Source organism: Culex quinquefasciatus, chromosome 2, assembly GCF_015732765.1.
Source record: "Culex quinquefasciatus strain JHB chromosome 2, VPISU_Cqui_1.0_pri_paternal, whole genome shotgun sequence".
NCBI lineage: Eukaryota > Metazoa > Arthropoda > Insecta > Diptera > Culicidae > Culex > Culex quinquefasciatus.
The window spans coordinates 29,724,578-29,741,125 of record NC_051862.1 but is presented as its reverse complement, the minus strand read 5'-3'; the positions used below and the strand labels follow the sequence as shown (position 1 = coordinate 29,741,125).

General features: G+C 37.2%; 1 protein-coding gene across 1 annotated transcript in view; it reads left to right on the top strand.

Moving 5' to 3' along the window:
* The window catches only part of LOC6036104 (protein chiffon), a 46,516-nt gene that overhangs the window by 18,866 nt on the left and 11,102 nt on the right, over window positions 1-16,548 (top strand). The window contains exons 3-5 of the mRNA XM_038251123.1: window positions 810-1,118; window positions 6,568-7,765; window positions 13,352-15,262. Of these exons, the coding sequence (XP_038107051.1) occupies window positions 810-1,118; window positions 6,568-7,765; window positions 13,352-15,262 (3,418 nt within the window). The remainder of the gene's footprint in view (window positions 1-809; window positions 1,119-6,567; window positions 7,766-13,351; window positions 15,263-16,548) is intronic.

Genomic DNA, 16,548 nt, shown 5'->3' with positions numbered 1-16,548 from the left:
AACAAAAAAAGAGGACAAAATTACCTACACAGTATAGTTGGTTAGTTTTGCACAACAGAGGATGGTGCGTTTCCCACGAAGTCTGTGCGCTCAAAATTAATCGATTCCCTTGCTTTCACACACCGGTAACATCGTGCCATGAATCTGTGGAAACTGCAACTGACAGTTCGTGTTGTTGCACGGAAAAAAACATCGTGACCAACGTGAAACATATTCATCATACAAAGCAATTTTCATGAATCTGTTCACAATTTCGTGAATCTGGTTCATGAAATCGTGAACAATTTTACGAAAATTTGTTGATTTGACATTTAAGAATTCATGAATCGAAATTCATGATTTCTGGAACAACTATTTTCCGTGTGCATCAAAATTCTGCGCGCGCAATCCGTATCCCAAATCCTGAATTGTATTGGTGAGTGACCCGGCCAAGGATGCTCAGAGAAAGAGAGTCTTCTCTTCTCACTGTCCACCCACTTCCCCAGGTTTTTTGTTGTGCCGGATGGCCAAGAAAGAGCAGAAAGTCTTGGCTTCGTACACACATAGCTATTTCTGCTACAAATTGTTTAAATGCCGCCTTCCCACGTCCCCTCGGGAGATTTGCTCCACATCTTGGCTGGAGTTCCTTGTACTGGTTCTGGTTCTGCCTTTGTCTTGTTTCGCGAAGCATCTTAAGATGGCCGAAAGTCGTCCGGGTTTCGTCCGTCTTCTCCCTTCTCAGATCCCTAATGCATGACTCACGCAACTGGTTGCCAATCAAATCGCCCCAACCTCCTCTAATTTTTCCCTTCTTCTTTCCAACTTTTCAGCACATCGAGTTCTTCTTGAGCAAAGACATTACGCACTTTATCACCGACAAGGACTACAGCCACTACCAGCGAACGGGAGATCCGGAAGGTGGTCCCTCGCACAGTTACAACGCCCAGCCGGTGACTCCGACGACCCCGTTGACGCCGAAGACTCCGCTGTCCAACCGGCACCACCAGCATCTGCAGCAGTATGTAAACGAGGCGTCCCCATCGTCGCCGTCATGTGGAGCAGCTGCAGCAAGTTCGTTGTTACATCCGACAGGGCCGGGTTCCGTTGGAGCCGGGACGCTCGGAGGCAGTGAGAGCAGGGTGAGAATTTGATTATTGCGGTGTTTGGTTGTGGCCTGCAGTTCACATTATGAAGCGAAATTATTGTTAAATTTTTAAATACCTAAATTCTTAAATTCTTCAATGGGGTCCTAAAATTAAGCTTTCATTTGCGATATTATTGTTCACAACGATAAAGGTTATTTTTCTGAGTACAATGACCCTTCGAACGACCTCAAAGGATTTAAAATTGATTTTTAATTCAATTTTTTAAAATTAACTTCGCGGCCTTTCTTGACAGAAAAGGTTATACTCAGTGTTGCGTTCCTCACGCGCTCACGCGCTCATGAGCGCTCACTTTTCGCTCATTCGTGAGGAGGAGCGCTGCGCGAGCTAGCTCACGTTTGCCCGCGCTCACGTTTGCTCCGATTTTTTCAGCTCGCGTTTGCTCCACGCTCGCGCTCGCGCTCATATTTCGCTCACGGAGCGCTCATTTTGGACGTATCGCTAATCATTTAACGTTTTTGAGAAAGTTTTTTTTTTTTAATTCTAGATGGATTTTTTGCGTAAGGTGCAGTAGGGCTGTGGAAATATGACTTTGTGAACAAATTTTATGATATATGAATTGGAATAGCTTATTTTCATCAATCATGTTTTTAAATAAAGGCCTTACTGTAGCAGAGAGGGGCGGAGGGGTATAGACGCCTAAATAAAAGGGCCTGTTAACCTTAGAGTAGGAGTAGGAATCTCGTAATCGAGAACGCCAAGGCAATGCTGTAGAGCGAATGATTTGATTTTTTGAAACCTTAGAAAAACTTACAAAACAATGAATGGATTCAAGAGGATTTATGCTTTGGTAAGTTCGATTCAAGGTTAAATGCTTAGTTGATTAAAATATAACATTAAACTGTTTTTATGTACCTAATCAGTGTTTTGACTACATTTCCAGATTGCGGGTCAGAATGAGCTACCATTAAAAAAAAATTATTCCGTTTATTAAATCTTTCAGTGATTCAGTGATTAGAAACGGCTAATCATTTCTATAAGGTTAGTCTTTATTTGGCAAACATTTTAGAAAAAAGGGTAACATTTTTGAAACAGTTCTTTTTTTAAATATATGCCTCAAAATTCCTAAGGGTTTAAATAACCCTTTTGACTCAAATCAAATAAATTGTCAATATTTTTCACCACGAAAAGGTTGGCTCTTCTTCCAACAAGTATATATTCAATTACAAGTTATTTATGATTTTTTGAACATGGATGATTGTAACTGTTTAAAAGATTATTTAAAAATAAATAAAATATACATAAATTGTCAATATTTTTGTACATAACAACAATACAATATGGTCCAATATGGATTTGATTTGTAAACAAACAGTGCATCTCTTCACGTAAATGAATGTTTACATTATGAATTTAGTTTTTTGTTCCTTGTTCGAAAAATGTCTAGATTTTAAATAGAACGTAAATTTCGGTTCACTGATCAAATCCGTTTCATTGCCTACTTTTGTTTGTTCGACCACTTTCTTGTTTGTTTTTGCTGCCTGTGCTGAGATAGTTCTAGAAACTTTGTTTCAAACAGGCAGATGCTTCAACAGGAAAAAAACTACCTACTTTGGCTCACCGGCTCACGTGAGCGCAAAACGCTCCGGTGAGCGTGAGCGAGCACGAGCTACCTGATAAAAACTCACGCTCCAGCTGGAGCGAGCAAGCTTTCCGTGAGCGCTCGCTCATTCGCAACCCTGGTTATACTTGACAGCTCGTTCCAAGGGAACCATAGTTAATCTATCGAAAAAATGTTGTCTTGTCTAAAAATTTTTGAAAAAGTGTTCAGAAATGGTTTTCAATCGTGTTTTTTAATGGGCTTTAGTACTTAAGAGGCAGTATTTGTAAATATTGCTCGGTTTATTCTAGAGGTCGTATCGAGGTACTCCGATTTGGATGAAACTTTCAGCGTTTGTTTGTCTATACATGAGATGAACTCATGCCAAATATGAGCCCTCTACGACAAAGGGAAGTGGGGTAAAACGGGCTTTGAAGTTTGAGGTCGAAAAAACATAAAAAATCTTAAAATTGCTCGCATTTCCGTAAAACTTCATCAATTCCAACTCTCTTAGATGCTTTTGAAAGGTCTTTTGAAGCACTTCAAAATGTGCTATAGACATCCAGGATTGGTTTGACTTTTTCTCTTAGCTTTTGCAAATTACTGGCAAAAATGGATTTTTTTGAAACCTTAATATCATTCTGCAACAGCCTCCAACACCCATACTCCCATAGGTCAAAAGATAGGTAATTTCATGGACCATAAGCCTACGCTACTAACTTTTTGGCCAATCGCAGTTTTTCTCATAGTTTTTCGATTTTTTAAGAACAAACATTTTGCAACGTTAGGTTTTGCCCTGTAGGCCAAGAAGACGGCACTTTATGGTCTCAATTTTGTCATATTCGGAATCATCGGACAATTTCACGTAAGTTAGAAGTATTGGAGCTGTAATTTTTATTTAACAAATAATTAAATAAAACATTTTTGAAAAAAGAAATAGATCTTATTTACCCTATGATTAATACGTCAAATGCTGTATCAAGTAGGCGAAAATCTGTTTTACCCCTAATCCAACAAATTGTTAAAAATATTTTAATTCATTCTAAATGGCAATTTTTCCACTCAAATAAACAACTCCAATACTTCTAACTTACGTGAAATTTTCCGAGGATTCCAAATATGTCAAAATTGAGACCAAAAAGTGCCGTCTTCTTGGCCTACAGGACAAACACTAACGTTGCAAAATGTTTGTTCTTAAAAAATCGAAAAACTATGAGAAAAACTGCGATTGGTCAAAAAGTTAATACCGTAGGCTTATGGTCCATGAAATTACCTATCTTTTGACCTATGGGAGTATGGGTGTTGGAGGCTGTTGCAGAATGATATTAAGGTTTGGGACCATCCATAAACCACGTGGACACTTTAGGGGGTATGGCGATTGTCCACGCTCCATACAAAAAGATTTTTATTGTATGGACAATTGTCCACGAGGGGGGGGGGGGGGTTCGAGATTACCAAAAAAGTGTCCACGTGGTTTATGGATGGTCCCTTTCAAAAAAAATCCATTTTTGACAAATTCGAAGATTTTTTTTAAAATTAAGCATTCCTAAATATTTTAACAATCCTCAAGTTCTAAAATAAAAGATTTAAAAAACAAAAATTCTAAAAATTGGGAAAGCAAAAAATCAATCATTTTAAAATTCTGAATTCCAGGATCACAAAAGTCAAAAATATTAAAAATATACAAAAATACAAAATAATTAATTTTAAAATTCTTTATTTCTTTAATACTAACATAAAAAAAATCTGAGTTTTATTTGAAAATTCAAAAACACAATTAATAAAGATTTATTCTGAATTGAAAGAAAAAAACATTTTAAAAAGCTAAAATTATAAGTTTACCTTAGGTAGTTGTTTTGAATTCCAAGATTTTGGAATATAAAAGTTCTAAAAAATTATAATTCAATTCAATAATGAAAAATAAACTAAAATTCAAATAAATACAAAATAGAAAATTCTAAAACTCTACATTTCTTGAGTACTAAAATTATAATTTTCTTAAATTATAAAATTGAAAAATTCTAAGATATTAGGATTTAAGGTGACGACTTCCATCATTGCATTGATTTTTTGATAGACGATACAAATGTTGCTTCTTTTACAATATTTTCACTAATTTCCTTTTAGGGGCCATCCATAAACCACGTGGACACTTTTTTGAAATCTCATTACCCTTTCCTTCCCCCCTCGTTGACAATTTCCATACAAAACTAATATTTTTTGTATGTACAAATCAAATATAATGTGTGTTTTCATTACACGCGTTTGAATGGGACGAAAGGCCGTAAGATCCATGTCGTACCGCCCCTTAAAATGTGTTCAAGATGTGAAAGAAGAGACACAAATGTTGGCTAGCACTGGTTTATCGAGTAGGAACTGTACATTTTTCATAAATGTACACAGACTCGATTATCCGAAGCCAAATATATATTAAAAAAAAAACAAAAATTCCAGAATAACAAATTCAGAAATAAACATTTTTTTAGAATTAGTTTTTTTTAATTCTCTAATCAACAAATAAAGTCTAACAAAAAAAAAAGATTAAAAAACAGTTCAACATTCAAAAGTTCTATCAATCAAAACTCAACGATTTTAAAATTTCAAAATAAAAGAATATCATTAAAAATAAAATTTTAAAATTCCAAAACTGATTTTTTTAAATTTTATATCTATAAATAAACTAAATTAAATAGCTTAAATTTATGTTTCTTAATTTTCCAAATTTTTAGATTTTTGAATTTAAAATTTTTAAATTTAATAAACATTAAAAAAATTTAAAGAATAAAAAAACAACAATTCCAGAATATCTAATTCAAAAATACATTACTTTTTAAAAGATTTTTGAATTTTATTTTTTTAAATATAATTAATAGTTTAAAAAATATTTAAAATTAGATTTTTATACAAATTCGTTAGCTAACAAACAAAGTCTAACAAGAACAAAAGATTGAAAAAAAAGTTCAAAATGTAAAAATTCAAAAGTTCTAAAAAAGACAATTTTTAATGATCGATCCAATACTCTCTACTATTGGCGAACAGTAAATTGGTTCCACTTATTCAGCACCCAGGTTCTAACGAAATAAAAAAATATCATTCAAAATAAGCTTTAAATATCCAAACCTGTTTTTTTAATTCAATTTTTAAAATAAGGAAAAATAGTAAAAAGCTTAAATTTATGTTCATTATTTTTCAAATTATTAGATTTCAGAATTTAAAAATATTATAATCCTCAAATTCAAAAATGAAAAGAATACAAAAAAAGTAAAATTCCAGAATAACAAATTCAAAAACGCATAATCAATCATTTTATAATTCATAATTTTTTTTTTTAATATTGAAAAAATGCATTTTTTTTAAATTAAATAGGCAATCAACCATTCAAATTTGACTAAAATGGGGTCGCAGAGCTCGAATTTAATGTTAAAAACAGGAAAATAATCTATCGGATCATCGAACTTCGGATAATCGAAACTTCGGATGATCGAGTCTGGACTGTATTATTAAAAAAAGAACAGAATTGAACAAAAATTAAATTTGAGCATTAAAATTTCTTTTTAGCTTAAAAATTGAGCAATTTTTAAGCTAAACTAAAAATTACAGAATTAAAAAACCATTTTTTAAATCTAAAAATAAGTTCCTTGATTTTGTATAGTTTTGAAGGATTTGGAACTCTAAAGTTCTCAATTTTTTAGATTTCTTGAATAATAAAATTATAAATTTAAAAACAATAGAGTATGACAGTTGTGGTCAATTCCGGTTCGTCCACAGCTCTGGTCATATTTAGCGTCTCATTTCCGAAAACGGATTTATAAAATCTGCCATGATTTGTACCTCAATCAAATCAAAATGTCTAATTTGTGATTTTCTTATCTCTTCTCCCTCCAGCCCACCAAACCTGCCGCACCCCGCAGCCGCGCGGATGCTATGCTACAGCGTGTCCGCCAGCAACAACAACAGCATCATCACCTACAACAATCTCCAAGTGGCGCATCGTCGTACAACCCACTGCTAGCCGCCTCAACGCGCTGCTCAACATCGCGACCGTGCAGTCCACTCAGCCCATCAGTTCCGTCGCCATCGCCTACTCCGTCGGCCGTTTCCGCTGTCCGGCTCGACCGCAACAGCCAAAGTCCGGCCCAGTTGGCCAAGTCCTGGGGGAAGCCCATCTGGAGCACCGAGTACGCGATCAAGTTCCTGAGCAAGGTCGTCGGGTCGGTCAAGCAGGATCAGCTGGGACAGAACCAGGTCGTGCAGGGTGGGAAGGGTTCTGGGAAGTCGAGCGACCCGGCCGGGAAGACAACTCCGCAGCATTTGCGTGGGGATTACATTAAGATCGAATCGCACCAGCGGCATCACTACAGGCCGGCGTTTGCGCTGTTCAAGGCGTGGCCCTCGTTGAACCTCGCCACCAAGAGTAACCACTCGCCGTTTGATAGTGCCCGCGGTGGAGGTCAACGCAGCGTTCAACCAAGTGTTCAAGCCCAGGCTGGTCAACCAGCCCCGGAAGATCGTCCCAGGACCGCGACAACCAATCAGCCAACCAATGCGACGACGGCCACGGCCAAACCCGAAGACAACACCACACAGCAGCAGCAGGAGAACGCGCAGAACGCCCAACAGCAGCAGTGTGGATATTGCGAGATCTGCCGCATCGAGTACGACGTGCTCGCGAACCATCTGAACGCCGACGAGCACCGGGCGTTCGTGCGGAATGACGGCAACTTTGCGGCGCTGGACAAACTCATCGCGGACGGAGGCGTCGGATTGGGCGCGTTTTTGCTGAACGGTGTTGAGTGTGGTGGGGAAGAAGAACTGCCGACCAAGGAGGAAGATAGTGACACGAAGAAGAAGAACCAAAAGAAGACGAAAAAGGACACCGTTGTTGAAGGTGCTGAAGAGGAATGTGACCAAGGGGAAAGTGTAGTGAAAGCGAAAAAGAGAAGAGTGGAAAAAGTGGAAGAAGAACCTTTGAAGCAGCAGCAAGAAACTGTGAAAAATATCGTGACTGTTGAGAAGGAGCGAGAAAAGGAAGAGGAAGTGACGAAACCTGCACCTTTGAAGACGTACTCGAGGAAATCGAAAGGTAGGCTCGCTGATTTGTATGTTTTTGTAGAAAATTTAGATAGACCAGAGCATGCAAAGTACAATTTATGTAAAATCGACTAGAAAACTGTTATTGACATTGTTTATATTTTTGTAACTGAATTTGACATTGGAATAAAGCAAATCTTATAATACAATTTTTTGATGAACTACCCAAATATCAAGAAAAATCTGTCGTCTCTCTGCCATAAAAATCTTTTCTTGGAAAGATAAAATCTTTTGCGTAGCACATTCGCGGTTTAATGTTGTGTCGTTGCCTTCGCAGTGAACGCACTCGAAACGTGATGTGAGTGCTGCTGCCTTTCCCAGTTTATTGCTATTTTTGTTTGAGCAAAAAAAAAAAACTAATATAAATAATGTTTTCATGAATTGTTGAACACACTTTGCACATTTCATTTCAACTTTTTTTTTTGAAAATTTGTATGCAAAATCCGACATTTTTATATTCTGATTTGAACTAAACTTTAATACCTACAATGGCGTTAAAACTGAGAAAATTTCTTAAAAATTTCAAAAAAAAAAATGTTGCCATCAAGGTTGTTAATCGATAAAATTATCGTGGATAATATTATCGTCGATTACATTGAATTTTCAATGTTTTCAGCAAGAATTTTTTTTTGTTTCTGTCATACGACTGCTGAGACCATAGTCGAATTTTTGTATATGTATATAGTAGTTTTAAAGTTAAAATACTCAACATTGTTCACGAAAAACCATATTTTCCGAAAGTACTTGAATTTTCATCATTTTTGCATGGGTGTCAAACAAAGCGAAATTTTGTATGCTTTTTTACTTCATTAGATTTTTTTAAATACTAAAATTTTCCCAAAGTATCATTTTTTTTCGAAAATACTCAAATTTTAAAAATTTGCAGTTTAGGTATCAAACGAAGCGATTTTGTGTATGTTTTTCACTTCAGTAGAGTTTTTGCTTTGGCAAATACTAAAATTATCACAGAATACCGTTTTTTTTTCGAAAATACTAAATTTTTCTAAATTTGCAATATGGGTATCAAACGAAGCGAAATTTTGTATGCTTTTTTCCAGTGTTCCCACGAGCCTAAGCCATCGGCTAGGCTAGGTTCATTTTTCTGGTTCAGGTTCACACCACACGTCGGCAAGCATCGTCGGCTCAGGCTCACTTAGTGCCGTGAGCCATGGTTCATTTGGTTCAAACTAGGTGAGGTTAGCCAAAATGAACCATTGGCTTGAACCTGGCTTGAACCTGATCAAAGAGTGTTAGGCTAAACGGCAAGCTTTGTTACACCGTAGTATGTTCAAACCGTAACATTCGTTACTCGGTAGTATGATTACACCATAACATTGTTACACCACAACATTCGTTACACCGTTACATTTGTTACACCGTAACATTCATTACATCGCAACATTCATTACACCGTGACTTTCGTTACACCAACCAACCGTAACGTTGTTACACCGTAACGTTGTTACACCGTAACGGTGTAACGAATGTCACGGTGTAATGAATGTAACGGTGTAACGAATGTTGCGGTGTAACAATGTAACGGTGTAACGAATGTAACGGTGTAACGAATGTTGTGGTGTAACAATGTTACGGTGTAATCGTACAACGGTGTAACAATGTTACGGTGTAACAATGTTACGGTGTAACAATGTTACGGTATAACAACGTTACGGTGTATTGATTGTTACGGTGTAATGAATGTGGCGGTGTAACAATGTTATGGTGTAACGAATGATGCGGTGTAACAATTTTGCGGTGTAACGAATGTTATGGTGTAATGAATGTTACATTGTAACATTGCTACACCATAATATTTGTTACACAGTGCATTATTCCTATGGTTTTCATTAGGTTAGCCTGGCTTAAGCCATGGTTCATGGTTCACTGAACCAGGATTGAACCACAAAGGGAGGCTTAAGCCGAACCGAGTTTATAGGTGAACCTAGCCTAACCGGTTCATTTGGGAACACTGCTTTTTTCAAGTTTATCAAAGTTTTTTTGAAAACTGAAATTTTTACAAGATACCGATTTTTACAAAGAGAAAACTCTAATAAACTGAAAATGTACATCATATTTCGCTTCGTTTGATACCCATAAATTCGTTTTTTTTGTGAAAATTTTATTATTTAAAAAAAAAATCTAATAATGTGTAAATGCATAACGAATTTCGCTTCGTTTGATACCCATATTGCATATTTCGTAATTTTCAGTATTTTCGAAAAAAATACGGTATTTTGTGAATATTTTAGTATTTTCAAGAAAAAACTCATATGACCTGAAAAAGTTTACAAAATATCGCTTTGTTTGATACCCATATCACAAATTATGAAAATTTGTGAACTTTCAAGAAAATACGGTATTTAGTGAGCAATTTTGAGTATGTATACATTGAAACTTACTACATTTTCAAAAAATATATTCTTAGCCAAAAACTTGAAAAATGTAACATAATTTAGTTGGATTAAGTCGAGTTTTTTAAGATTTAAAAAATGATTTTTTGTCGTCCATTATCGTAGATTTTCGTTATCGTCCCGACAAAGAAATAAAAAAATAATAAATTTTCAAAAAAAAATCGCGATGTTTTAAACATTAAAACCTGGAAAAAAATCAGAAATTCTTAAATTTTTTAAAGTTTGAACAATTTTTAAAATATGTTATAAAAAATTATTGTTGTTTTTCAATAATTCGAAAATAATGTTGATGAAAAAATAAACAATTGAAAGCTTAAAAAATCTAAAGCAATTGAAAAAAATCTAGAAAAAAAATTAAATTTAAAAAATATTTCTTTAGCTTTAAAAACATTTCAATTCGTTAAGATGGAATATAGGATCAATAATACCACTCTCCACCCTCTAGTGGTTTTGTCCCAAAGATCCATTTTTGTACTGAAAAGTTTTACTTTTCAGCACCAAAATGGATGTAAAAAAATTCGAAATATTCAGCAATTGTATCGAAAAGCATTACTTTTCAATATTATTTGATTTTAACGGACGGTGAATTGACTTAAACCATGTGTTTGCTTTTGTGGATCAATCGGACCGCGCCCTGGAACCACAATCCAGAGTGCTCGGTGAACCTCGTTGGATAAATGTACAACACGTTAACGATAACAACAGTTCAATCGTTATCGCCGGGACGATAACGATAATCGTTATCGGTATCGTTATGCCGATCATTCACAAAATACCGTATTTTTTTGAAAGTACTCATTTTTTTATAATTTGCCTATGGATCCAATGATTCCAAATTTTGCATGCATTGTCTTTGTTTAAGAGTTTTTTGAATAGAATACTGAATTGATGACAAAATACCGTATTTTCTCGAAAATACTCAAATTTTTATAATTCGCAATATGGGTATCAAACGATTTGAAATTTTGCATACATATAAATTTAAAAATGTAAAAATCTCAAAACACGTCATCCTTGCAAATTTCATAAACGAAAATACTCAAATTTTAATAATTCGCAATATGGGTATCAAACGATTTGAAATTTCGCATATATTTGAACTGAACTGAGTTTTAGAAATTTATGCAAAATTTCAAATCGTTTGATACCCATATTGCGAATTATAATAAAAATTAGTATTTTCGAGAAAATACGATATTTTGTGAAAATTTTAGTATTTAATTCAAAAATCTCTAAAACAGTGAAAATGCATGCATTATGTTGAATCGTTTGATACCCATATTGCAAATTATAAAAAATTGAGTATTTCCGAGAAAATACGGTATTTTGTGAAATTTGAGCATTTCATTCAAAAAACTTTAAAACAGTTCAAATATATGCAAAACTTCAAATCGTTCGATAACCAAATTGCGAATTATAAAAATTTGAGTATTTTCGAGAAAAAACGATATTTTCTGAAAATTTTAGTTATTTTAAATACTACTTTTTGCATTTCAATTAAATGTATGGGCTTACAGATATAAGTTTAATTACATTGCTCATAACTGTAAATAGAATATTTTTTTCAGTGTGGTAGAAACCTGGATAGTAAATAAGTTTACTTAAATAATAACACAAGTTAAATTGAAAAATTGTCAAAGACAAACTTATGGGAAATTGGACGAGCTTTCCGGTAAAAAGATTTACGAGACTGAAAAACCAAGTCTGTCATATAGAAATTGCCAAAAATCACCAAAAAACCTATTTTTTCAACATTTTCATTTATAAAACCGCTGTATCTTTCCAAGGATTAGGGACTTAGGGCAATGGTCAATATGGAGACTTTTATGTAAAATTGTCTGGGGAATCGATTCCCACTATCGATTCTGAAAAATTTTGACGTTTAGACTACTTTTCAAAAAAATAGTTTTAGTAAATGATTTTTGTATTTTTTTAGGAGAGACATACCATCGTGCATTTTTCGTGTGTCTTTTTGTAACATTTTGAGGCTATTTCCTCAAAAATTTTGAGCGAAAAAAAAATCGTGACATCACCATCAAATTTAACTTTTAAACTTAAAAACTGAAAAATCTCATAGAAATGGCGTGTATTTTTGTTTCAGTGAATTTTGTCCACTTTTTGATACGATGCAACGGCTTCGAGATACTGTAATTTTTAAATTGCAAAATACAAGAATATTAAATACCTTACGCCCTTCTCAAATGTTATTTTCGAGTACTATTGGCTCCATATACACAAAAATGGCTTATATAGGCCTAGTATAGCATGTCTACAAAATTTCATTGAAATCGGAGAGGGTCGGGTACAAAAGTACTAGAAAAATTTCTGATTTGAGCTGGAATTGCTCTTAAACATTGACAATCTATGCAAACTTTCGAATCGTTTGATACCCATATTGCAAATTATAAAAATTTGAGTACTTTTTAAAAAATACGGTATTTTGTGATCTTTATTAGTATTTAAACTTTTAAACTATTACACTATCATCAAAAAAAATATTTACTAAGAGGAAGCTTGATAATTTGGATGGTTTTAGTCAATTTTAGAAATATATCAAATATAAGTTATCGCCGATAGAATTATCGGAATAACGATAACATTAGCGATTGATTATCCTGACGATAACGATAATTATTGTTATCGTTAGACGATAATATTATCGACGATAATTCTATCGATTAACAACCTTTCAAATGATCTACTGAATAACATATTTAATGTTTATATTTTCTAAATCGACGCCGTCGTGCTAACTTGTCGTACGCCGCTTCCGTTCCGTGAAAAACGCGTTTTAATGTATGACCTTGAATAAACAAAAACGAAAGCACGCAATGTAAACAATAACAAACACGTTTTGTGTGGTTGATCATTCTGTGCATCGTCCTGAAGTTTGGTTCAACTTGGTTGCTGGAGTCCCGAGTTATGATTACAAATGTTTACCGTAGTCGGGCATGTACGTGTGTCAAACGCGTTCTGATCGAAAATCCCTTTGGCCAGTTGACGCACTTACCGCAACTTTCAGGGTGTGTCAAGATAGCACGACAAGATTGAAACTTCTATAAAGTTAGCACGACAGTGACGATATAGTCTCAGTTAATATTAAATCAAACAAACTAAGTACATTTTAAGCATATTTTTAACATAGTTTTATTTCTACCTTCTTCCAGAAAAACCACCTGCACCAGAACCGGACTCGTTAGCGCCATCCGCCAAACGCACGTACGGCGGTCGCAAATCAGCACGTGCTGCAGCAGCACCCACAAAACCGCCATCCCCGTTACCCGAACCGCCGGTGGTCATCCCCGCCGACGATACCACCTCGTTGAACACCCCGGACGTCGTCGCCGCTGACGTGACGCAAATGTTTGGACGACGCTCGGCGATTCATCATCATCCGCACAACACACTGAACCATCACAACCATCAAAAGGCCAAGGCGGCACGGCAGGCGGCCCTCGAACAACAGCAACAGCAGCAACTAAAGGAGGAGGAGCAGGACGACGATCGTGTCGTGATGAAACTGCACGGAACTGACCATCAACAGCAGAACAGCAAAATGGGTATGAAGCAGTCGGTGGTGGTCAAGTCACCGTCCGCGGCGGCCGCGGCAGCCACCGAGTTGATGGAGTGCGACGGGCTGGATCCGAAGAACACCAAGCGGATTAGTTTGGGACTGCGGCAGAACCCGAAGCGGGCCAACCTGAACGAGGACTTTACGTCGCTGCTGGACGAAACGCTGGAGCCGATTCGGAAGCCGCGGATGCGGCGGGAATCGGTGCGGCGGGTTAACTACTCGGAACCGCGCGAGGACGAGATTGCCTCGCAGGAGGAGTTGATTGAGAGTATCTTGCTGGAGAGTACGGCGCAGGAAGCGGCGGCGGCGGCCGCGGTTGAGGAGAGTTGTCGGGGGAAGAAGAAGTCGGCGGGATCGCCGAAGCGGAGCAGCGGATCGGACGTGAAGATCCGCGGGATTCGGTGGAGGGCGCCCTCGCCACAGTCGCGACCTCCGGTCAAGTCTCCGCTGCTGTACAAGGTGATTGAGGAGCCGAAACCGAAGGTCAAGAAGAACAACTCGGCTTCGCCGACGAAAGAGTCGTGCGGGAAGCCGGGGAGTCCCACGAAAGCTACCAAGAACGGGCTGATCGTCAAGATTCGCCGCGTGCGGCAGTCCGAGCTGAGTCTGCTGAACGACGAAGCGGAGAACTTTATGTTCCCCAAGAGCAACGACAGCTCGGACGACGAAACGGACGAAGATCGGCAAACGTCTTCGGAGACGGGCCCGGGAGATTACTCCCAAGAAGTCCCCAGCAGCGACTACGACCACCACAACTCAAGTCGGCGCAAGTCTGCTGGAACTCCACTCCCAACCTCAGCGCTCGCTCAACAAATTCGAAAACGTCCCCCCGGAAGACCTCCGGCCGACTCCCCCAGCAAACGGCCCGCCAAAGAGTCGACCCCGACGCCGACGGCGTCCGACCAGGAATCGTCCACGCCCCGATCGCGCCGTGCCGGCGTCCGCGGCGTGGCCGCCCTCCTGCACGACAACGCCGAGTATTACAAATTTCCCGACCCGGGCTCCAGACTGCGATTTCCGGAAGCCCCCATCCAGCCAAACCCCACAGTAGGAGAAGCGGACGTTGATGAAGAGGTCGCAGCTGCGACGACGACGCTGATGACGCCACCGCCGGTACCGCCACCGAAGCGACGTGGCCGCAAACCCGTGTCGGCCACCGTAGTCGCGAGTGCAAGTTCGACGACGACGACGACGACGCTGAGCGCCGAGCAGCGCCAACGGCAGGACCTGCTGTTGGCGACCCGCGGAGCAAGCGGTTGTTCGTCGCCGTACCAGCACCAGGAGCAGCTGACGAGCTGTGGCAAGGCCATCATCAACTACGCCAAGGGGAAGGAGGATGGGATGGGGGCGATGTTCAAGTGGAGCACGTTTGTGCGCAACTGCGAGCAGATCGAGCCGTACCGGTTCGCGTTCGAGCGGGTGCCGTCGCTGGAGCCGTGGTACGAGACGTTCCAGCGGCAGGACGAGTCGAGCGAAAAGATGTACGAGTACTTTGGGAATACTGGTGAGTGATGTGTGTTTTTTTTTTATCTTTTGTTGAAGCTCCATAAAAAACTTTGTTTTGCTTAAATGCTTAAAAAATACTTAAAAAGCTTTTTAAAAAATATCATATACCGTACAAGAACTGTAGTGCAAATATTCGTATTCCGAGCATTGTACTATTTTTAAGGGCATCTCCACCGCAGAGATCAAATTGCAGAGCAATCTTACCGGGATGAATATCGAGTTTTAGTTTTTGTGCCTCGTTCAACAAGCACACATTTAACATTTTAGGCAGTGTTGAAAAAAATCAAGTGAATCGAACTAATGAAAAAATACAAAAAAAATAGTTTAAATAAAATGTAAGCCAATAGAAAATTCAATTCAATATAAAACAAACATACAAAATTTTATTTAAAAATGGCTGAAATCTGGTATTGAGGTTCCTTGACCATAAAGTTTAAAAAATACAATGTAATGAAAAAGCAATTTTCTAAAAAAAATCAAAAAGCTACTTTAAAACAAAATTTAGTATTCCACTCTGGGTGACTATCTGAACTTTAAGTAAAAAATATTATGAGGCTAGTACGGAGCTCGAAAGGAACGCAAAACTACATGTTAAAAAAACACTCAAGAAACGGTCAAGGAAAAGTGTCACGAAAAGCTTATTTTAAGCGGTACGCAGCTAAAAGCAGAATTTCGAATTGCCGAAAAATGAAGAAAAAAGGTCCAATAAACCAAATTTCCACCCAAAAAGCAAAAACTGAAAGATTGGTTTATTGGACCATTTCAAAAGAAAAACTCCAGAAATTTAGGTTTTTTTTTTTTGCTTTGGACGAAGTATAAATCAACCATTACATTAATCATTCAATTTTCTGGCAAAAAAAAATAAACAAAATCTGGAGCAGCACGGGAAAAGGGCGGGTAAGCATTTTGACAGTTTGAACTATTTAGCTATTCCTCAAGCTTCAGGTAACATTTTCTCAAAATTCGAAATGGAAAACAATAGCTGGCCTCCCCAGCTACTATTTAACACTATGGGTTTTGAAAAATAGTTGCCTTTTTCCTAGTAAATAGCAAAATAGTTGCAGCTGTCAAAATGCTTATGCGTGCAAATGTTACTCCATTAATATCAAAAATTCTGAAAATTTGATATTTCAAAAACTTAAAAATACAATATTAAAAAATAAAACATAAAAAAATTCTAAAATATATTTTTGAAAAAGTTAAAAAGATTATAAATTTTAATTATTAAGAATATAAAATTAAAGGATTTAAGAAATAGGGGTTTGAGAATTTACAAATTAATGA